Source organism: Alosa alosa, chromosome 15 (assembly GCF_017589495.1).
Source record: "Alosa alosa isolate M-15738 ecotype Scorff River chromosome 15, AALO_Geno_1.1, whole genome shotgun sequence".
In the NCBI taxonomy this organism is placed as follows: Eukaryota; Metazoa; Chordata; class Actinopteri; order Clupeiformes; family Clupeidae; genus Alosa; species Alosa alosa.
The window spans coordinates 709762-735154 of NC_063203.1; the positions used below are offsets into that span (position 1 = coordinate 709762).

Consider the following 25393-nt stretch of genomic DNA (forward strand, 5'->3'; position numbering starts at 1 on the left):
AGAATCTGTTGCAATATTCTGTAGGGGTGGACGATATATATCGTCTGCGATAATATCGGGATTGTTGTTTTAACGATGTGCAAATTGACATTATCGAGTTTTTAAATTACTTATGGGGGAAAAACACTCGAAATCACGCATTGAAGACTCATACATTCACAGGAGGTTTAGACTATGCGGGAGAAGCCCCTGGCTGCAGCAGAGCAAGTGTCACGTGATCACTAGTGGGTCACAAAGTTGTCACACGCACGCCTAATGTTTATTTTGTGCAGGGAGAGTAGCCTCAAAGATTGTTAAGGCGCCTTAACAATCTTTGGTAGCCTACTTGGGATTTTATGCGGCTACTTCTGTTCAAGTAGCATTGATGAGACAGTCACGTTTTTTCCTACACTGTATTATATGGAGAGAAAACATTAGCCTTTGAGTATTTCAATAGTTAGTTGTAAACAAATAACTATTCTCATGTAACTCTTTTGTAAATGGACTGAAGTTCGCTCTAAATATCTAAGTTTACCGATTATGCTAACTGTTAGCATCTCTATGGGATTTCTCATATACATTAACCATAAGCTAACGCATTAGTTTCTATTCTGTAACTTGGAATGCTAGCCTACATGATTTCTCTTCAACAAAACATCGAAGGAAATAACTTAGATGTACTCTGTTGGTCTGCTTAGTTCAGCTCCAGACTTTCTTATAGGCCTAGTCATCTTCTCTAATGTAGCTGGCTAGACCATGTCATTGCCACACACACAAGTGGGCAAAATTGGAAATGTGTCATAGAGTGACAATGCATTGGTTGATTTGGTTAAAAAGTCACAGGATAGGTTATTGGTTATTATTGTATTGATGCTATTCATAAATAATGAGCTGTAAAGTAACTCAGACTTCTACAATTTTTTAAAAAGGATATCGACTAATTATCGTTATCATCAAAATCACAAAAAATATCGAGATATTATTTTTTGTCCATATCGCCCACCCCTACTATATTATATACTATAAACAATAATTTTATTTCTGTGTACTAATTTTAAGGGAAACACTTTTTATGGTTTATGGCAACAATACTATATCTCAGTGATGTGATGTGATGCAAATACTGAAATTGAGATTCCAGACAAAACTGATGTAATTTGTCTCTGCTTTGCTTTCTTCTGCTTTTTAAATGATGTTGCAGAACTCATCAAGTTATTGACAGCTCCATTCCACTCCAACTTCTGGTGTGTTGTGGTGTTTTTCTGTTGTTTTGTTCTTCGCTGTTACCATTCATCACTCTGGTCACTTTAAGTTATGTTATGTTTTCTAAGCTTGCCATCCTTAACAGCATTGCAGGGAGATGTCGAGAGAGTCTGCGCAAAGAAAGCCTGCCCTCTGGAGATCTCTCTTGTGACAGTGATGCTGACCAGAGCAGCCGGCGCCTCTCCTTCCTGAAGCTTGTTGGTCGAAATAAGCACAAGAGGGAGTCAGGTGTGGACCAGTCATCCTCCCAAGGTCCTGAAGAGGGGCCTGTGGAGGAGTTCCTTGAAGTGAAGGCCAGGGAACCCCTGTCAGGTATGACCTGATCCGGCCCATGGGGTGTATTATAATAATAACTAGAAATGCAATTCCAAGGAATTACCAGTGCATGAAAATGCAAAAATTTTAATGTAAAATATCATGTATAGTTAAAACAGATAATGCAGAGATGGTTACTACAGTGTTGCTAGGATAGGTACGGTGGTTGCATAGTATAATGAAAGTTGATAGTGTAAAAGTAGACAGTTTAAAAGTCGAATGTCGATAGTTTCAAAGTTGTTGATAGACAGATAATTTAATGAATGTTTATAGACAGACAATTTAATGAAAATTTATAAGACATATATTTTAATGAATGATGATGGACAGATAGTAAATAAATGATTATAGACAGATAGTTTAATGGATGTTGATACACAAAGTTTAATTAATATTGATAGTTTAAAAGTAGATAGTTTAAAAGTTGAATGTGGATAGAGAGATAGTTTAATGGATGTTGATAGGTAGATCATTTTAAATGGATGTTGCTAGGCAGATAGTTTAATGGATGTTGATGGACATAGTTTAATGAATGTTAATAGACAGATAGTTTAATGCATGTTGATAGGCACATAGTTTAATAGATGTTGAAACAATCTTGATAATGAATCTTGAGGTGGCATTGATAAAGGTGATCATAGTGTCCGTAGGGGACGTGGTACAGACAGCAGGGATCATAAAAATAGTGCTCTGAAGAACTACAAAATCACCTGATTTAGGAACAGATTAATTAGGCCACTTTATGGTAGGCTATAGTAGGCTTTGTGGTCATAGTAACGCTTTACTGATGTTAGTTTACATTTTACGGGTTTCCTGTTCATTTGTTATGTGGATGAAATAACAAACAAAAAAAGAAATAAAATCTTAAATATGTACGACATCCAGTATTTACTGAAAGGTGCATAATTTGAGGTGGTTTCCACCCAGTGATGTCATAATATGCAAATTAGATGCGCAAATTTACTCCCATCTTAAACTTTTGATCATATGCAATGATTTTCACATTTACTGTAAGACTTTATCTCTGACCACCTACCTAGGGTAGGCTTCTGCAAAAAACAATGTTGTTGGCGATTTAATACTATCTAGCGATGTTTTTAACAGGCTATGCAATAGAAGCTTAGACAACTGTGACCAACATAGTTGGGTTTCGTAAATTAATTTGCCCTACTTCTTGACTGCAATCTAGTCAATTGACTGCTTGACAGTGGAAGAACAAAATGCTGAATGAAGCCCAAAGATATGAAAGCATATCTGGCAAGTTGTTTTTTATGAAGACGTAAATGGTAGCGCTATAGGCCTTCAAGTTGGCAAGAAGGAGACATAACGCGTGAGCATGCCACACTATCCACAGCTGTGGTAGCGGGGGTTGGAGGATTACTGCGGTATGATGATTTTTTACGAGCAAGATGTTTTTGGTGCCCTACGCGCACTGCATGTTCTTAAATAACAATGATCATCAGTAATATTCAACCATTATTTTGTGTAAATGGGCTATGCATTGGGTTAGACACCAGGGGCCATATTTACAAAGCCTTTTATCTTACCACTAGGAGTACTCCTAAATAGCAATAAAAGATTTTAGCTAGGAGTTTCTCTTATTCAGTTATTCACAAAGCCTTTCACAAGACCTACTCTTAGTAAGGAAAAATGACAACTCCTAAACTAAGAGTGAGTCTTCGTTGCTATGGATGACGTCATTACTCATGCACAAGCTTGACTGAAGTGACCTTGATTGGCTGTTGATTGTAACGCGGGACTGATTCCAAACACCTCCCTTACGATGATGAGTGACAGGTGACAGGTCTGAGAATGCGTGCGCTACACAAGGACGGAAGAAGATGAGTAACTGAATAAAAAGGCCTAGCCTAAATGAATCAAGAGTAAGGCAAAACAAATAGCCTAGTAGCCTAATGAAACATACGGATTGATTCAGTATCTTTGTAACATTATTAAATTAATGTCACAATGCCTATGCCTACGTTTGCAAAGAGGAGAACATTTTAATTTGATTCACAATAACGTTACATTTAATTTACATGTTGACAAAGAGTAGTCTAGTTTTGGTTGTTGTTGGTGGCGTTATTGCATGTTAGTTATGCCTACAATGCAAAATTTCTTCCTCGCGATTGGAAGCTCCTGTAGCCGCATAGGATTTCAAAACATCGCTTTGAAAATAGGTTTGTGAATAGGTCTTAGTGAGTTAGGAGTCCTCTCGACTTCTTTTAAGCTGTCCCAGAGGTGGAAAGTTGCGTTCGTTGGGGGCAGGGGCCGGATTAACAATTCATAGACCCCTGGGCACACATGTCTGATGGCCCCCCTCCCCCGAGCCAACGTGAATCGGGCGGTCAGTTAATAGGTCTATATTGTGAAGATTTTTCTTGCCATCTAAGGCACGAGCGCATCTGTGAGGCCAAGCCTCACCAAGTAGCCCGTTTGTTTACAACTAACATTACATTTAATTAAACTGCTTAGGCTATGCCGAAATATTTTTCAACATGTTGAATATCAGTGTCGGGTGAATTAGGAAATGTTCTCAAAGTAGCCTTATGGCTGAAAGCTGCTTGGAAACCCCCTGTCAAGCAATATAACCATAAAACGCGCGGCCTGCTCACTCATTGTTTCAAAAGGAGTAATTTCGGCTTTGTCGGAACTGGCCATTGTAGGCTACTTAAAAATAAACTTCCAAAACTAACGAAAAATATTTATCTCCTTTCAGTTAATTCAAAAGTTTTCAAAAAGTTAAAAACAGATGACATGATGCGCGTCACTGACATAATGCGCAAATAATATATCCTAGATATTCCAATATATTTGAATACATGTGTTTATTTTAGAGGGAAAATTCGAACGTCATTTTTGAGCAATTTTGACAGCCCTAGTCCACTGTAGGCTACGCCAATCGCCTATTAACACCTTCCACCTAACCCCGGTGAGTGGGGGTCGCTATAATGCGTGTGAAATAGCACCATTGAGTAGCATGTGTGAAATAGCCTTAAAGGCACACTATGCCGGTTTTTTAGCTTAATATGCAAGTTTTTAAGCTTAATTTACCTTCATTTAACAGCTTCAGAGTCATTGGGATGGTTATATGTCTTTTTTCGGGTTGAATGGTGGCCGTCTCGCTTCCCCCTAGCGCCTGTGAGCGGAAAAACCACCCTTGCAACTGTGGGCCGGCGGGCCGACGGCCTCGATGTCAGGAACTATAACGAGTGTAACAAATTGCTTTACTGCATTCAAATACACATACACACCAGGCACCGGCTAGAAAAAGGTAGCGATGGAGTTTCTCAGACATTCGTCATGACAGAGCCAGCGAAAAAGAAGCAAAGACCGAGAAAACAGTAAGGAAATGGCCAATACTGCATAGTTTACCTTTAAAATCGTTCCGGCGCCACTCTCTTGACAGGCTATATGGACAACAGGCTTGTTGAAACAATAGCAAAGTATGCACATGTTGCACATAATTTACAATTAAATTGAGCTTTTGCGCATGGTAGGACTAGGCAGGCACGTTGCTAGGAGCTCAACACATTGGAGAGTTAAGCCCAGACATGAAATGTCCTATGTAAGAGGGGATTCAGGGGTTTCTCCCCCGAGAAATGTTAGACCACCACTCACGGTTACCCTATAAACCTGAGAGAGGAGGAAAAGGGCGCGCACGGGTAGGCCCGAAACATTAGTAAATAGATTAAAAATAGGATTTCGGTCCCTTCCAGTACAAAAGTAATCCAATGCAGATGTAAATTAGGTAAATAATGCAACCTTACGAAACCGAACTCTGGGATTTATTTGAACGTTTAAGTGTTTCAGTTGATTTGATGTCAGATTTACATGATTCAAACGTCCCTATTTTTTATTCAGAATGTTCTTTCTATCCATAATCATAAGTCTTTCTTCAGTGAATTAGCAAGATACCATCAGAAGCCAACAATCATAAAACACCTGTGCGCGCGCTCTCTCTCCCTGCGCATGAAGCTGTCTGCGTGTTGTAGGCTAGATTTGCGTTGTAGGCTAGATTCGCGAGTTCTTTCTATCTGCTTTACTTTTGCGAGTTGAGACCACCTAGGCTATGTTATAGACGTTCTATGAGGTACCAATGTTTAGCTATGTCACAAAACAATAAGCTTTGTCAGACTACTTTTAAAATGATATTCAGGGATATACATTTTAAACATTCGGGGCTGAAGACCCGACAAGGCCTTGTGTTAATTCTTCAGGTGGGAAGTGTCAGGAATTTTCATACGAGAGACGCTCTCATTGGTGGTTAGGATATGGAGTAGGGAATTGACAGCAACATAGACAATCACATTATGAGAGATGCTGAATTTAACATCAACTGCGATGTTTGATTTTAAAAATTAATGTAAATTTAGCCGGGATTGTAAGCTGGCACATGTGGGTGCTCGATGTTTTCCGTGGGTGCTCGAGCGACGGAGCACCCACGGTATCGGCGCCTATGAGCATAGGGGAGAACCTGGACGAATGAAACACTTTTTAATTAAACGTAATTTACAAAGACATTGTAATATTTTGTCACTAGCAACATACATTTGTCCTTTGTCAAATACAGTTGCATGTATAGCTCTGAACAAAACCGTTCAATAGTTATTTAAGGGGAAGTCGAACGTGTGTTTTGTTTCATTCGTCCTACAGGTTAAATTATGTAAACTTCCCACAACTTTAATATTTGACAACATATCATGAATGGTACTTCAAGTATGTGTTATTTTAGATAGATTGCTGCTGGGCTATATGTCTTGGTTCATGTCTGTTAACAACTCATTGCCGTCAAGCGCGTATCTGACGGTTGCATCCACTACAAACAAACATGCAATGTGAACGTCTGGGATTGGGGAGAGTACTAAATGCTCTACTGAATAAGCACAAAGTCAAATCTTTAAATGAAAAACACTCTTTAATAATCAAAACCGCTAATGAAGTAAACTTGTGACCATCAAAAATCGTTTATCACCTGTAACTCCGTGATAACAGGACGTAACAGGAAGGCATTTGGCTGAGCAATGGAGGTTAATATGCTCTATATTTTGTCCAAATGATGTCTGTCTATCATTGTTGCACTCGGAGAAAACCGGAATGTTTCATTTGGCCTGCGTTTCTTCTACGGCTGCAAACGGGATTCACTCGCAGTTAACCAAATATTTCTTTATTAGGGCAGGCATATTTCTGGCTATTAAATTATTTCTAAACCAGTTTGCTAAAGTCTGTAGTGAAGTCTGTGTAGGATTTTCCAGGCTCCATTTCTTTTTACGAGACACCCTGCTCACAAGAGACATCTGCCGTTTGTTTGGGTTGTTGCAGCGTCGTTGCAGTGTCACTGGAAAAATACAAATTAAAGTCGCGTGATCCCGCGTGCGGACCGCGAGGGAAGCTGGCCAAATCGAAGCAAAGCAATATATCATACTAGCTCTCCCCCATTATTTTCATTAACCATGTAAACTAATATATTATATACTGAAGTGTTTATTTTCTTTTTTTTTAAATTCAATGTTTTACCGTATGACATTTTGTTTTACCATGTGACGTAGTACAATTTCAATGTTTCATTGCATTTTTAATAAATAAATTAATAAATTGATGTAGGCCGATTCAGAATAGTTTCAAAGAAACACAAGGCATCTCATGTGAGCCTTTTATTAACAGTAGAATATTTCCCAACACCACACTGTCTTCTTGCTGGCCCCATCAGTGCAGAACTCAGGTCTTTATGGTAGAGTGGCCAGATGGAAGTCATTTTTTTCCCTAGAGTTTCCCAAAAAACACCTGAACGACTCTCAGACCATGAGAAGTAAAATCATCTGGCATGATGAAACGAAGACCTATTTGGCCACAATTCCCAACGGCGGGTGTGGAAGAAACCAGGCACTGAGCTGCACTGATGGTTGTCCTTAATGCTTCTCTCATCTTCTCAAAGAAACTCTGGATCTCTTTTTTATTTTTTATTTATTTTTTATTTATGGTTATGGTTATGGTTATGGATTTAGCAGACGCCTTTGTCCAAAGCGACACATAAATACAAAACAACATAATAATATTTAAAATTGAACAGGGAACAGATTAAAATGTAGGTCAAATATAGTAAGGAGAATAGTTGTAGTACACAATAATATCAATTCAAGCAATAGCCTAATAAAAAGCAATGTAAAAAAGGGGAAAGGCAATAATAAAACAATAATGTCAATTCAATCAATAATATAAAAACAATGACATGCTAAGACTACATTAAGGAGAATATCAATAATAAACAATAATGTCAAATTAATTAACAGCCCAATTAAAATAAAACAACATTATATAAACCATAACACATAAGCGCTTAAACAACTAAGTATATGTTGAATAGGAATGTCTTTAGACCCCTCTTAAACGACCCAAAACTACCACAGGAACGGAGAGCACTGGGCAGTTAATTCCACCAACATGGAACCACTGAAGAAAAGAGTCTGGAATTAAACCCAGTTTTCATGACTGGTCGACACAACATACGCTCACCAGAAGACCGCAGTGGGCGGTTGGGGATGTAAGGCTTGATTATTGAATTAAAATAACTAGGAGCAGATCTAGTTAGTGTCCTATAGGCCAAAGTGAGAGATTTAAATTTAATTCTGGCTACTATAGGGAGCCAATGGAGAGTAACTAGGAGAGGAGTTACATGTGTTCTCTTTGGCTGATTGAAGACCAGGCGTGCTCCAGCATTTTGAATCAGCTGTAATGATCTTGTTACACAAGCGGGTAAGCCAGCTAATAGTGAATTACAATAGTCCAGCTTAGAGATGACCATGGTCTGAACAAGAAGTTGTGTGGAATCTTGTCAGATAAGGTCTGATCTTCCTAATGTTGTAAAGCATAAACCGACATGATTTTGCAATAGAAGCTATATGCTCAGAGAAGTTAAGTCGGTCATCAATTACAACGCCCAAGTTTAGGTGCGATCTAGTTGGGGTCAGTGAAGTTGAGTCAAGCTGGATGTTAATCTGTTGGGGAATAGCCATTTTAGCTGGAAACACCAAAAACTCTGTTTTTGAGAGATTAAGCTGAAGGTGCCGATCTTTCATCCAGGCTGAAATATCCTTAAGGCATGCAGAAATCCGGTGGGAAACACTAGAGTCATCAGGTGGGAAAGACAGGTAAAGTTGAGTGTCGTCTGCATAACAGTGATAGTCAAATCCATGGGAGCGAATGGTCTCACCTAAGGAAGTGGTGTAAATAGAGAAAAGCAAGGGTCCTAATACTGAGCCCTGAGGCACACCTGTGGTGAGGTCATGAGACTTAGATACCTGTCCCTGCCAAGACACGTTGAAAGAACGCCCTTTAAGGTAAGATTCAAACCAGTCAAGAGCTTTTCCAGAAATTCCCAGTTCAGATAGTATAGATAGGAGAATGTCATGGTTAACAGTATCAAATGCTGCAGATAAATCTAGTAGAATTAATACTGATGACTGAGCAGAGGACTTAGCTACTCTCAATGCTTCAGTCACAGACAGAAGAGCAGTTTCAGTAGAATGACCACTCTTGAAACCAGACTGCATAGGGTCTAGTAGATTATTCTGATGAAGAAAGTCACAAACTTGCTTGAAGACCACTTTCTCCAAAACCTTTGACAAGAAAGGAAGAAGGGAGACAGGTCTGTAGTTCTTCACCTCAGTTGGATTAAGTGTACTTTTCTTTAGCAGAGGTGTAACCCTAGCCTGTTTAAAAGAATAAGGAACTATTCCAGAACTGAGTGAAGCATTAAATACATGTGTGACTGCTGGTAGAACAGCGGGTGAGATAGACTGTAGAAGAGTGGACGGGACAGGATCTAATGGGCATGTTGTTGGGCGACATCGCTGAAGCAATTGAGAGACTGCTTCCTCATCAAGAGGAGAGAAAGAGTCAAATGATGCGGTCATACTAACACAAGGCAAAGCCCTCCTTATAGGAGCATCAAACTGAGCACTTATTTTAGCAACTTTTTCAGTGAAAAATGTTGCAAAGTCATTTGCTGACAGTGAAGTAGTTGATGGTGGTGGTGGAGGATTGAAAAGAGATTTGAAAGTAGAAAAAAAGTTTTCTACTGTCAGTGGCCTCTCAATCTTGCTTTTATAGAATGCCTTTTGCAAGTGTAACAGTGGATGAAAAGGATGACAGCAAAGACTGGTAGTTACTAAGATCATTTCCATCTCTGGATTTACGCATTTCCTCTCAGCAGCTCTAAGTTCCTTTTCATTGCTGAGACTATACTGTTCGTCAGCCATGGATGGCGAGGTTTAGAACGAGTAGGTCTTGAGGAAAGAGGACATGCTGCATTCAGACAAGATGCCAGTGTAGAGCAGAGAGCCTCTGTAGCGTCATTAACCTCAAGTGCCAAGAATGAGCTATATTTATATATATTTATAGTGACCATTGGGTCCTTGGTTACCTGTTTGACCAAGGCCCTTCGCCCCGGATCCAGACTGTTCCATTTGAGAATGATGGAGGTTATTGTGCTATTAGCCACTTTCAGTGCTGCAGAAATGTTCTTGTATCCTTCCCCAGATCTGTGTCCACACACAACCCTGTCTTGCAGGTCTACGGACAATTCTCTTGACCCTTGTGGCTTGGTTTTCACTCTGACTTACACCATCAACTGTGAGACCTTATATAAAGAGATGTGTGCCTCTCCTACTAATGTCCAGAGAATTCATTTAGGCACAGGTGGACTCCGATCAAGTTGATAGAAGTAGAATGTTGAGACAGCCCAGGTGGTGAGGAGTGTTGGGATGGCCTAGGTGGTGAGGAGTGTTGAGGTGGCTCAGGATGGTCATGGTGTTCGTCAACAAAATAGTCCTCAGACACCGGTGTCAGATTCATCAATGCCATGATTACACTATCCCACACTCCTCGCCCATCTGGACGAGGAGGTGGGACGGGCCTGCTGATCTCCAACAAATGGAAATTCACCCCGCTACTGCCTTCAAACAAAACTCTACGTGCTGGTCATCTACTGCCCTCCAGGCCAACTAGGCGACTTTATGGACGAACTTGACACTCTTACTGTCCTCCATCTCTGAGCATGACTGTCCGCTTCTCGTTCTCGGGGATATGAACGTGCACTTAGATGCCCCAGGCTCAGTGGACTTTTTGGCCCCGATCCACTCCTTTGACCTCAAACTGGTTCAAAGCCCACCTACTCACAAAGCTGGCAAAGAGCTTGACTTGATCTTCACTCGGAACTGCAGCACAGACACCCTCATGGTGACGCCTCTCCATCTTTCTGACCACTTCTTCAGCCAGTTCAATGTCAGCCTGACAGAACAGCCTCCGGCTCCTCAGCCGATGGTCACGTTCCGCCACAACATCCGGAACCTGTCTCCAACGCACTTTTCCTCTGTGGTTGCCTCCGGTCTACCTCCACTCAACACCTTCTCTCTGGAGGTTAATGAGGCCACAGACTCGCTCTGCTCCACACTGAGCTCATGTCTAGACAAGCTGTGCCCTCTTACCACAAGGCCAGCTCGATCCAAACACTCTCATCCATGGCTAAATGATATCCTCCGATCGCAGCGCACAAAACTCAGAGCCGCGGAGAGGAAATGGCACAAATCCAAACTAACTGATGACCTCAAAAACTACCAGACACCTGACCTCCTTCTCAGCCAGCATCACTGCTGCTAAGACGGCTTTCTACAATGACAAAATCAACAGCGCTACAGACACTCGAAAACTTTTCTCAACCTTCAAATCGCTACTCAACCTTCAGCTGCCTCCTCCTCCATCCAGCCTTACTGCGGATACCCTCGCCTCATTTTTTACAAACAAAGTGGCGGCAATCAGCAGTCAATTCTCTACATGCCCACACAACGCATCTGACTCAGATACCGCACTCCTACAACCTCTAGGGGCTGCTGGAACATCTTTTTCAGCATTCGCGCCTCTCTCCGAGAGTGAAGTATCGAGACTCCTGACGTAGCCGTCCTACCACATGCTCGCAGGACCCTATACCTACGTACGTGCCTACTTCAGTCCATCAGCCCGACCATCGCACCAGCTATCACATGTGATCAATGCCTCGCTAACCTCCAGCACATTTCCAACAGCGTTCAAAATGGCCTGGGTAACACCGTTACTTAAGAAAGCTTCTCTCAACCCTGCTCAAGTCGAGAACTACCGCCCTGTCTCACTCCTGCCTTTCCAATCCAAAGGCATTGAACGAGCAGTCTCCAAACAGATCTCTGACTTCCTTTCACAGAACAACCTTCTGGATCCAAATCAGTCTGGGTTCAAAAGCGGCCACTCTACCGAAACGGCTCTGCTGTCTGTAACAGAAGCCTTAAAAGAAGCAGGGGCGACCGAAACGTATCATGGCTTGGCCAGCTATCTGCACCTCACCATCTCATAGGGGTCCCCCAGGGCTCAGTGCTTCTGTTTGCTATCTACACAACCTCCTTGGGACAGATTATCCGTTCGCATGGCTTCTCATACCACTGCTATGCAGACGACACATCTGTCCTTTCCACCATGATGACCACTTGGTTTCAGCACGGATCTCGGATTGCCTCTCAGACATAGCTACATGGATGAAGGCACACCACCTCCAGCTGAACCTCTCAAAGACTGAACTGCTGGTCCTCCCAGCTAAACCTACCATACACCACGACATCAACATCAAATTTCACTCCCTGTCTGTTTTACCTACCAGGACTGCAAGAAATCTAGGAGTTGTTCTCGACAACCAACTAAACTTCTCAGATCATGTTGCATGTTACTTGACTCAAGATGCTACCCAACTTCTGGTTCAGGCAATAGTCATCTCATGACTCGACTCCTACAACGCCCTCCTGACAGGTCTCCCAGCCTGCGCAGTGAAACCCCTTCAGATGATCAAGAACGCGGCAGCGCGCCTGGTCTACAACCAACCCAAAAGGGCACATGTTACCCCGCTGCTCATCCAGCTACACTGGCTACCTATAGCGGCCCGCTTCAAATTCAAGACTCTAACCCTTGCCTACAAAGTAGTCTTCGGTTCTGCTCCCACCTACTTGAATGCCCTCATACAGACATACGCTACCTCCAGACCGCTCGCTCCTCAGGCCTAACGGCGTCTAGCTCTACCACCGGGTACACTCCACGCCAATCCAAACTTTTCTCATCTGTTGTTCCTCGTTGGTGGAACACTCTGCCAGATCCTACAAGGGCAGGGACATCCCTCTCCATTTTCAAAAAACTCCTGAAGACCCAGCTCTTTAGAGAACATCTCCTCTCATAGCACCACTTACAACAAGTCTTGCTGATCCTAGCACTCACCAGCCGTCTTGAACTGACACGTAACTGTTAAAAACAGCACTCACTGATGTACTTAATTCTTACTGTACTCTACCGTTTTTTAAATTGTCCTAAAATTGTTGAGAATTGCTTTAAAACTTAAACTGTTTACCATGTTAGTCGCTTTGGCTAAAAATGTGTCAGCCAAATGTAATGTAATGTAATCAATGCCTCCACCTGCCTCTGTTTTTCTCTGCATCGTCTCTGGTCGGGCCTCCACTGTTCCCTCATCTTTACATGTGTAGCTTCTGTTAACTCTTTGATGGCATGATAATAATCACCCTGTCCAGCTTGTTTCTTCTGCCATTGCCTGCGTGTATACATATATTGATATTTGAAGAGTTCAGATGCAAAACCCTCTAAATCCGTCTGACTACATTTCTTTTAAATGAGCATTTAAATTCAGGCTCCTATAGGTTTTTGCCTATAAATCGATATTTTAGACCAGGAAGAGAGTGGTATTTAGTGGGTTTAGAAGTTAAATTATTTGATTAGCGTAGACTATGTGTGGAGAGCATCCCCTCACCATCTTTATCTCATTTTTGACATAGGTGGCATTTAGAGGCTTTTGCATCTGAACCCTTCATTTATTCATAAAGTTAAGAACAAAATTATTCATACCCCTGCCAAATATTGATGTAATGTTGATTTTCTCTTGACCAATATGTTTGTTCTTACTGAAAATGACACTGCCACATGCCAAAAGGTTGTAAGACAATGTGGTAGAAACATGGAATCAAAAAAATTATCTTTTTTTATCTTTTTATGAAAAATGGCATGTCCAAAATTATTCATACCCTTCTTAAATAATCAATGGAAACATCTTTATTTACCATCAAAGCTCTCAAAATGGTTCTTATGATACCTACCAAGCCCCTCTCCACAGTGATTTTAGACCGCAACTTTTTAGCAGCAATCTGGATTTTGAGATTATTTGCCATCACTTTGGCCTTGTGCTAACTTTTTTGACTGATTGAGGTCTGGACTCCAGCTGGGCCACTCTAAAATGTTGACATTGTTCTCTGTTAACCATTTCTTGACTTGTTTGGCTGTAGGTTTTGGATCATTGTATGGTTTAATGGTCCAATGATGCCTATTCTGGCAGGTCTCTTTGCACATTGCCTGATCTTTTCCTCCAGAATCTCAGTGTAGCCTCTTGCTTTACTGTTACCGTTTACTTTGAGAAGGTCACCAGGTCCCCCTGGTTGAAAAACATCCCAAAAGAATACTTTTCTAACCCCCACAATTGAAATGGACATAGTGTCATTGTCAATTTAATTCGTATTTTTTTATGCCAATCTCAGGCCATGTCCCTGGGTCAAAAAGAAATCCAGCGAAAGCCAAATTCTTTGTCCAGGTGTGCCCTTATAAAGGTTAAGCTGAGTTGTGCATGTTTGGAGAAGAGTAATCCATGATTAGCATCTAAGATGACCAAGTGATCCATTTTGAGATTTCAAAATTTCAACTACCAAAACACCATCCACAATGTGGAGAATAGCTATAGAAATTAGTAACTAGTATTAGGGTGTTTTTCAGACAATGGGACCTGGTGAACTTCTCAAAGTAAATGGTAACACTAAGACAGGGGGCAAATAGAGAATTTTGGAGGAGAAGATCACCTGCCCCAATAGGCGGCATTGGACCATTAAACCACACAATGATCCAAAACATACAGCCAAACAAGGCAAGAAATTGTTAACTGAGAACAATATCAACATTTTAGAGTGGCAGAGGCAGAGTCCAGACCTCAATCCGTCAAAAAAGTGAGCACAAGGCCAGAGTGATGGCAAATAATCGTTCCTGACTGAAAACCCAGATTGCTGTTAAAAAGGTGTGGTCTAGAATCATTGTAGAGACATGGAGAGGCTTGGTAGATATTATAAGAACCATTTTGAGAGTTGTTAATGCAAATAAAGATGTTTCCATTGATTATTTAAAAAGGGTATGAATAATTTTGGACTTGCCATTTTTCATAAAAAATGCTAAAAAATATAAAAACGATTATTTTTTTTGATTCCCTGTTTCTACCACATTGTCTTACAACCTTTTGTCATGTGGTAGTGTCATTTTCAGTCAGAATAAACATATTGGTCAAGAGAAAACATTACATCAATATTTGCCAGGGGTATGAATAATTTAACGTGGTTCTGCGACGGGTTGCTTTGCATCACGGTGCATTTCACCGCCATAACGCTCGGTGACGCCTGTGTCTGCGTCACTCACCGTCAAAACCATAGACTGTATGACTGAAACGGTACGCAGAATGGCAAACCCCATAGACTGTGGTGCTAAAATATTCATCTTATTTGTTTGGCCTTTTCTTTCGTAAAAAATATTGAGAAATAGACACAGTAAAATCCATGGATCTAGTACTGTAGCCAGCAAATAAGTCAGGTTATTTGCGAGGTGTCTGCCAGCCAAGTTATGTTAGCAAGCGAACTTTAGCACAACTGCCCACAAAGTACTGCTTGCTGGCGAAGTGATCATTTCAAAACGTTACTGACATATAGACACTTTACAAACGGATGAACCCGTCATTGTAACCAAAATATGTCTGAGTTTATTTGCAAAGCTTATTTCAGTGAACTAGCATGTTGCTAACTCCCCACAGTAGGCTGCTTGAAACAGCAACTATCAACACACAAGACAAGTTGACCAATCAGAGTCCTTGCAGTCTGCGTCGCCTTGAAGTTACACATTTTTGGAGGTGCTCGTCGAGCTACGGCGGAGGGGTCGGAGAGCGGTTCGCGGCGACGTAGAAGGGTCAGCGGGGGTACACCGGCGATTCGACGCAGAAGCATAAAATAGGTCGCCTGACGTAGCCATACTTAATTCTAGTCAGAATATGAGTCTGATACTGCTCCATTGGGACATAATTATGGGGCGTGTTATGGGGAATGCCTCTGCACTCAATTGGATAGACCTAACCAATCAGAGCAACAAAATAACTTACCTTGAGATGTAGGACGAACACACAAACCATCCTTTTTCTCCACAAATGCCTTAACATTGTTTTCTGGTCTTCTGTAAAAGTTATTGTGCCGTCAATATCTCCTACAACACTCATTAGCGAAATCTAACAGGTAGGCTATTAGGAAAAAACTGATAGCCGTTCCGTTTTAGCTCCTGATAGCTTCGTTTTTAAAAATAATTCTGTTGAACACTGATATGCTACAACCATGTTATAAACAGTTGGAAAAGGCTGTCGCAAATCCCTCGAACAGGTGTTGAATCAGAGATTTCAAACGAATGAGGGAACAACATGTCACAATGCGTTTTCCCACATCTCAACTTTGGCCAAAGTTTACAGAAATAATCGTTTTCAGTGATAAAACCTCATTGAAATAATATGCATTTTCTATATGGGGTCTTAGAAGCCATCTGTCTCCTTCTAGCCACAGCGTTTTTGTTGCAAACATAATCAACCTAAGCATGCTCAGATGACGTGATAGACGAGGCGTTGTTGCTCACCTGTTCATCATCGTAAAGCCTGATTTGATTGGTCCGCCAGATTTGGGGCGAGCATAGTTCCGACCTCAAATGTTGAGGCATCAACACCAGCAGCAACCTTTGAGGTGTTTTAAAAAAACAAAACTATTCAATTTCATTCATTTGGATTTAGTCCCCAGTTCTCGTCTTTCTTTTCTCTTCTGTGTGCCACTTTTATACTTACTAATTGCTGATTGCATTGCTGAATATTATAACTGAGCTACAACACATCCATAAGTAGTAATCACGAATGACAGGAAGTAAGATCATTGGATAAACACATTTCCCCATTCCCAGCAGGCCTTGTTCCTTTGTAAAAATCCTTTGGGGCACATTACCCCGCTATTCATTGGGATCCACTGGCTTCCCTTAGCCGCCCACATCAAATTCAAGTCACTAATGCTTGCGTAAAAAAAGTGATTGCTGGGTCTGCACCTGCTTATATACAGTACCCTCCAGAATTATTGGCACCTCTGCTAAAGTTGACTAAAAACCGGTATAAAAATATTCTGTTGGTGATTTATTGTAATCTCACACTGAAAAAAAATAGGAACAATCCAACCTTGAAGGGAAGCAAATACATTTTGAAAAAAGGAAAATCTCATAAAGGAAAAGGAAAATCTCATAAAGAAATACAAATAGAATTTCCCTACAATTTACAAAACAAAGCGCCTACAATTTGTCTCTGAGTGAACCCTGGTAGGCTACGGCTGAAGGCTACCGCGGCTCTGATTTCTCACCATTCCTCCAAGCAAAGGGAAGTGCTCAAGGTCCCTTCTTCTAGAAGGATGAGCGCCGACGATCGCGGATGCGTTGTTTATGAACCCCATTTTTACATCCAAGTAACGTGAAATAGCCTAACCAAACTCTAGGCTAGCCTTTCTGTTTGAATTTGCCGCCAGTGCTGGGTAAGCCTGCTTGTTTACCCTATCAGCTGTTCATTCTACTGGCGGAATCGACGGGCGGGTCTTCCACTGCTCACTAGAGGAATTGTCTCCCCTGCTGGCGTGGGGGCGTAACGGTTGGACTTAGTTTATTGAAGACGTTCTCTCTGCTGTGGCATATGGACTGAGAATGTTTTGGATTGTAAATAGCCTACTACCGAGAAAATGTATATTTTTATACATATTTATTGAACTGCATATTTTTGTTGAATGAAAATAGTGCTAGACAATCATTTATATATTTGCTTCTGAAATTATCATTGTGTTGGTGTGAAGGGAAAATCCAAATCTAAACTTGAGTATCGACTGTTTTAAGTCGGGTTACATTATTGCAGCTTGCAGGGAACAGTCATGTCATACCCAGCATCATTTCTGACTGTTGAGTGCATTGCTGGGAGTTGTGTGGTTAACACATCCACTGTGCATTTAAGAAAGAACAAAGAAAAGGTCACAGTCATGGCACCATAACAGTGGTTGAGCTCTAGGAGACTGTGATGTTTGCATGGAAAGCAACTTTTACCTTTGTGACAAAACCTGACTAAAAATAATTGTTGAAATGAATAGTTTTGTGTATCTTTTTTACATAACATTGGCCATTGCTAATGACACAGTAATTAATATAGCATGTTTTCATTAAATAAATCAATTCAAGCTAAAATATAACAGTATATAATTAGGCTATACTGAGCCTGATCTATTTATACTAGAACTTTTCTTAAAATGAAGTTAATACCTTTTAGAAAAATGTCACCTGGGGTAAAACTCCCCCTGCTACCCTGATTTGCATTTGTATAGCTCCCCTAGAATTAGGATGGAGGGGGGTCATGGGGGTAGCCTGGAAACCAGACTCTCTGACTTTGCAGAGAGTCTGGCCTAGATCCATAGGCGTACGTTTATTTCCGGGTGGGAGGGCACAGTTTGAGGTTTAAAATCATGGGAGTTCCTTTGAACCGCTTTGAACCAATCACTAACAACCGGCATTTCGTCATACAGAGAAGTTTCACTGCAGCACGCCCATAACAAGCACGGGTGCATCTTATCAGCAAACAATCACACGTTTCATCTGCGTAACTCTCGCCAAAATGCATCATATAGTGTTTTGTGAATGTACCCAAGTCAAACTTATACATGTACATATAAATGCATAAGTATGTCCAAAGCGCCACTTTTAAGCTTATATGCGTTGTCGTTTTTGGGTGAAATTACCTTTTTAATGGGATTCCTATAGGGCTACTACTTTTTTGATACAATCGCGTCAAAATCACTATTTTTCAAACACTATGAAGGCTCGACACAACATGAAACTTTGATCGAAGTATCATCAGTGTCTACACATGAACTCGAGCATTGAGAACATTGTTGGTGTACACAGAGTTTACTAAAAGAGAGGTGAGTTGTCCAAAATCTTTCTTTTTTAGTAAACTATGTGTACACGAACAATGTTCTTAATGCTCGAGTTCATATGTAGAGACACTGATGATGCTTCGATCAAAGTTTCAAGTTATGTCGAGCCTTCTTAGCGATTTTGACGCGACCGTGTAGCCTACTAAACTACAGTTTGACTCGGGTACGTTCGTAGTCTATTTCAAGTGACAAAATCTATGACTAAAGTTTAGCTGACAATATAACATCCTACTCCACTGTGACTTCGTTCGTGACACTCCTGTTAACAGGCTAAACTATTATTCACATTTGCTCAAAGATTATAAGTATAAGCCCTTTTCGCTCCCTATGTTGATGTATTCCAAGCGATCTGCTTCAGGGGCGGGGACGTAGTAATTGAAACGCCATGCCTGGGTACGTAATCGCTCTCAGGGACGCCCTCTGTTTGCTGGTTGGTCGGCTGCCCAACTGCCGAAGTAAACGAGCGCGAATCAACCTATTCCAGACGGAGTACTGTAGGGAGAAGAAATTGACCGGAAGTACGTAGGCAGGCAAGGCCAGGCTATCATGGGGGGACGACTGCCAAGCAAGGCCCACAGCAATTTCTGACAATTCACGGCAGTTTTCGGTGTTGCCTGCAAATTGCTGTATACAGTTGTAAACCTGAACTTCTGCGACAATCTACAGTGTCGCTTACTGATGAAAATCCCACTTTTCATGCAGTGTACAGATCTGTCTCCCTTCTTCCTTTCTTGTCAAAGGTTTTGGAGAAAGTGGTCTTCAAGCAAGTATTAAGCTACCAGTTGTAGTTGCCAGTTTATATGGCTAGTTATTTTGCCTACTTAGACTATGCATAATGAAAAAGCTTTGTATGTCCCTTTTTTTTCTTTGGTGGCATAGCTGATCTACTAAGCACAAAAAGGGGCAAACATGTACGTGCTGAAGGACAAAGGGAATATTAAAATGTTTTAGGGTACGTTCAGACTAAGCGTCTTTTTCTCAGCTGCCGGCGTCCGTTTTACATTATAACCCTATGGAGTAGACCGTGTTTTCAAAAAAGTTGTCGGCTTCTTTTAAAACGCGACTGCAACCGTCTTTTTCTGCAGCTCAGAAGTTGAGAAATGTTCAACTTCTAGTGGAAAAACACCATACATCATGCTATCTTTTTTACAGATGACCTATCACAAGCAGATTACCGAGACCTGTGGTTTCCCATGACAACCAAGTAAAAAAATGGAGAAGGTGACAGAACCCTGGTTGAGAGACTCGTTTTAGTGTCTGAGGCTATAGTGAATTGTTTGACATGACTTCACAACTTTACCATAACATACCAAAAGCAATAGCCAAGCCCAATTTTTTCTTCCGCGATATTTTCTATCCACACGTAACGTTAGTTACTTTGCCTATCGCAAAAAACGCTTCCGGCTGCTTTTTGGAACAAGAACGCTGGCAGATTATTATTATTTTTTTTTTGAAAAAGCGGTCTGCATAACTTCTTTTGTCAGAAAAAGACGCTAAGTCTGAACGTACCCTTACACTGGCCTTTTTTGGGTTCTGTATTGGTAGACAGACCTGATAACTTAGCCTACCCTACACACCTGCTCACTTGGTCTGCCAGTGCCACCACAAAGTAACCCCCCCCCCACACACACACACGGTGTTTCTTTTACTGCCGTCCTGTCCGTCGGAATCAGTCAAAATAGCACAAAGGAGTTGTGTGGGGACAATTTTGTCATCTCAAAATATTGATGGGGACTAGTACCTAGCACCATAGCATGTAAAATATCAGTTATAATAACAGATAATGCAAGCACAGAGATTTGTGGGCCGGTTTCACCAAGCTATTTTAGACCAGTCTTAATTTTACCTATAGTGCATTACTAATGCAGGAATAAAACCTATGGCTTATGCTTGGAAGCAAAGTTTCTTAACCACTACCACCATTTATCAGCAATCCTGTTTATAAAATACTATGCTGCTATTTCTATTGTTATATCCAACTTATACTTTTTACATTTCTAAATCTACTTATTAACGCCAAGTGAGTTTAGAACAAATGGCCATGACTGGGAAAAAAAGTTGACCTGACCTCAATCGATCTTAACTGGTTTACCAAAGCCACTTTTTAGGGCTGCTCCATGGTTAAAATGGTGTGGAAGAAATGTCATGGTTTCCACTGTGAAGTTTAAGTGGAGAATGCAGAGGGCTTTGTATGCAGTTTACCCTCTCCAGGATTCTGTATGTATGTCACATTTTTAGATGACTGTTGAAAACACTTAACACAAAGAAACAATGCATACTCGAAATTCAGCAGCTGTTCTCAAGTAGCAGCACATTCCTTAACTATTAGGTATGAGCACTACACAATGGAACCTTTATAAGCAATCCAAGGCAGTTTTTTTTTGTGCTACTGGGCTCCCTCTACAGTTGTGGACTATATGTATTTTACACAACTGTCGTAAATACCACTCATGACTTGCACCCTCCCCCTGGACATGGTACATGGGGCATGGACATGGCAATGTTGACTGATTAGGTAATGTTAGGATTCCATGCAAATAGTAGGCTGTTACACAATTGCCAGTCAGTGGCGCATTTGAAGGAATCTGCTTCTGCTGCTGAGACCATATAGAACAGGTTTTCCACTAAACCACACTTTACTAAAACCTAGCGTAGTATAGCCTTCACGCTTTTGCTTTTGTCTATTATTTGAACTCATTGGCAAAGTGAAACTAACTTCACCGTGGTGTCAGTCAACGACAAAACCGTTCTACACAGTTAGTTATTTTCACTATTGACTGACAATCGGTTACCATCGAAAACATAGACTGGAAAAAGCAACACTTATCCTAATAATGTTCGAATGACTGAATATTACTTTGGCCAGCTGGTGGTGCTACCTAATCTAATCTGGCGCTAGCGAGTCCCTGGGCCACACCCGAGGCCAAGCCTTTGTCCCAAAGCATTGTTTCACCAGGCTTGTGCAAAATACCACAATTGAATTGAAACTGGCTCTTAAATTCCAATTCAATTCTTGAATTTCACTTGCATTTCAATTGAGGTAGCAAACAGGAAGCAGAATTGCAATTCGATTGTGCACAACCCTGTATTTCACATACCGGATGTGTGTGCCAAATTCTAAGACTTTTCACCCATGGGAACATCTTAAAACAAAGGTTAAAAAGTGAGAAAATAAAAATAATAATAATCCTTACAAAAACAATAGGGCCTTGCGCCCTTCGGTGCTCGGGCCCTAATAATAATAACCCTTACAAAAACAATAGGGCTTTGCTCGGCCGTCGGTGCTCGGGCTCTATTTGCAAATTGGTAATGACAGTTAAGTGATTAATATAAATCTGATATCCACATCCCCAAACTGCCAACTTGGTCTAGCGCCACTACTAGACCAAACAGCAAGACATTGACAACATATTGGTTAATTGGTTGGAAACTCTCAAAAATATTGGATATTATTAATTTGATGATATTCACACGCCTAATTTATGTGTGTGGTATAGCGCCACCAACTAGCAATTGAAGGACCCCCATTTATTTTGGATATTGATGTCAGATTCATGTGAACTTACTAGTGTCCTGACTTCACACATCTACACTGGAATACACACACACACACACACACACACACACACACACACACACACACACAGAGATGCAAACACACACACACACAGACAGACACACATACACAGACACACATACAAACACACACAAAGAGAGAGAGAGACAGACACACACACACAGACAGACACACACATACTCAAACAGAGAAAGAGAGAGACACACAGAGAGAGAGAGAGAGAGACAGACACACATACAGACATTAGTAGAAATATAATACCAATGATATTTATGTATTATGCTACTGTGTATTTTACAAAATCAAAGAAGGAAAAGGCCAAACAAATAAGATTAATATTTCAGCACAGCAGTCAAGGCAACGGCATTGTCATTGCGTGGAGTCGACGCAGAAGCATGAAATAGCCTGAATGAAGGGGGATGATGCCCCCCCCCCACCACCCCACATCCGGTAACATGAAAACAACTTTTTAGTATCACTTCTCAACCGTTGCACGATAGATCACAAAATGTTTGTTTCAGCTGCATCTTTGTAGCCTATGTAATTGTAGTGTAGCGCCACTTGTGGGCAGCCGCGGCCCACTGGTTAGCACTCTGGACTTGTAACCGGAGGATTGCCGGTTCGAGCCCCGACCAGTGGGCCGCGGCTGAAGTGCCCTTGAGCAATGTAGTTTGTATGGTTATATTGCTTGACGGGGGGGGGATCCCAAGCAGCTTTCAGCCATAAGGCTACTTTGAGAACATTTCAATTCACCCGACACTAATATTCAAAATGTTGAAAACTATTTCGGCATAGCCTATAAAGCAGTTTAATTAAATGGAATGTTAGTTGTAAACAAACAAGCTACTTGGTGAGACTTGGCCTCACAGATGCGCTCGTGCCTTAGATGGCAGGAAAAATCTTCACGATAGGCCTATTAACTAACCACCCGATTCACGTTGGCTGGGGGGAAGGGGGGCCATCAGACAATTGTGCCCAGTTAATCCGGCCCTTCCCCCAAAAAATCACACCTTCCCACCTCTGACAGCTTAAAAGAAGTCAAGAGGACTCCTTACTCACAGACCTATTCACAAACCTGCGGTTTTGAAATCCTATGCAGCTACAGGAGCTTCCAATCGCGAGGAAGCAATTTTGCATTGTAGGCATAACTAACATGCAATAACGCTGCCAACAACAACCAAAACTAGGCTAATCATTGTCAACATGTAAATTAAATGTAACATTATTGTGAATCAAGTTAAAATGTTCTCTTTTGCAAACGTAGGCATAGTAACAGAATAATTTAATAATGTTACAAAGATACTACATCAATCCGTATGTTTCATTGGGCTACTAGGCTATTTGTTTTGCCTTGATTCATTTAGGCTAGGCCTTGTTATTCAGGGGCCGTATTCACAAAGAATTTTAAGGCTAAAAGTAGCTCCTAACTGGCGAATTTAGGAGCAACTCCTAAAAATAATGGGCGTGTCACTCCTAACTTTAGGACTCCTAATTTTTTCACAAAAAGTAATTCACGAAGCATTTAGACATAAAAGTAGCACCTAAGTCTGGGACAGCTCAAGTCGAGAGGACTCCTAACTCACTAAGACCTATTCATAAACAGCTTTTTTTTGTGGCATTTTACGTTGCGATGTTTTGAAATAGCCTATGCGCAACAGGAGCTTCCAATCGGAGGGAACAATTTTGCATTCATAAAAGGGATGCAATAACGCCACCAACAACAACCAAAACTACTCATTGTTGACATGTAAATGAAATGTAACGTTTCATTGTGAATCAAATTAAAATGTTCTCTTTGCAAACGTAGCCTAGGGATATGGTGACAGATTAATTTAATAATGTTGCAAAGGTAGGCTACTGCATCAATCCATAGGCCTATGTTTCATTAGGCTACTAAGCTATTTGTTTTGCCTTACTCTTTATTCATTTAGGCTAGGCCTTTTTATTCAGTTATTAATCATCTTCCGTCCTTCACACTACTTGTGTAGCGCACGCATTCTCCGACCTGTCACCTGTCAGTCATCATCGGAAGAGAGGTGTTTGGAATTCCCGCGTTACAATCGTCAGCCAATCAAGGTGGTCACTTCAGTCAAGCTCGTGCATGAGTAATGACGTCATCCATAGCCACGAAGACTCACTCCTAGTTTAGGAGTTGTCTGAAAGGCTTTGTGAATAACTTTTAAGAGAAAACTCCAATCTAAAATCTTTAAGTGCGATTTAGGAGTAGCCTACTCCTAGTAGTAAGATAAAAGCCTTTGTGAATAGCCTACGGCCCCAGTTATTCATCATCTTCCGTCCTTGTGTAGCGCCGCGCATTCTGAGACCGGTCACTCATCATCGTAAGGGAGGTGTTTGGAATCATGCCCGCGTTACAATCATCAGCCAATCAAGGTGGTCACGCTTGCCCATTTACCCAAATTAATGGTCGAATATTACTGATGATCATTGTTATTTAAGAACATGCAGTGTGTGTAGGGTACCAAAAACATCTTGCTCGTAAAAAAGCATCATAACCACATGCCTTTATTTTGGGCAAGCCTGCATTCATTCTAGCCTGGGTGTTCCCATGCTGCCTTGCGCGCGATTTGATTCACGCTGCTAAGGCAGCCTGGAGACCATGGAGCAAACTTTCGCCTGAGATAGGGAACCAATCACAGAACAGGGGGGAAAGCAAGACGATGATGAGCTATGCACATACGCATTTGATAGACATCCGTGGCACCCAATAAACGGATCTGGGCATCTTTTTCTAATACGAGAAAATGAACGTTTAGTTCCCAGACCACGTCTCATTGAGAAGTGGTGGCGCTAGCCAGGCTACATTCATTCATTCATTCAACCTTTATTTATTCTCGGAGGGTCATTGAGGGAAGCCCTCATTTTTAATGAAGCCGAAATTACAGAAGCTGAAAACAAAGCTCCACAAACAAGACAACATTTGAGGCCTTCTGTTGAAGAATTTTATATAAAGCCTGCTGACAGTAATCCTCCTGCCCCTGATAGGCCTACCACAGCTTTGGATAGTGTAGAATGTTCAAGTAATAACACAATCCAATGTGTGTCTCAATTGTCCCCCGCTGACCACCTCACACATTTCTCTAGATTTTGCAACGAACTT

General features: G+C 41.2%; 1 protein-coding gene across 4 annotated transcripts in view; it reads left to right on the forward strand.

Moving 5' to 3' along the window:
- Positions 1–25393, forward strand: part of exoc3l2b (exocyst complex component 3-like 2b) — a 166775-nt gene that overhangs the window by 67075 nt on the left and 74307 nt on the right. For all 4 annotated transcript variants that reach the window (XM_048264542.1, XM_048264543.1, XM_048264540.1 and 1 more), the window contains one exon: positions 1328–1554. In XM_048264542.1, the coding sequence (XP_048120499.1) occupies positions 1328–1554 (227 nt within the window). The remainder of the gene's footprint in view (positions 1–1327; positions 1555–25393) is intronic.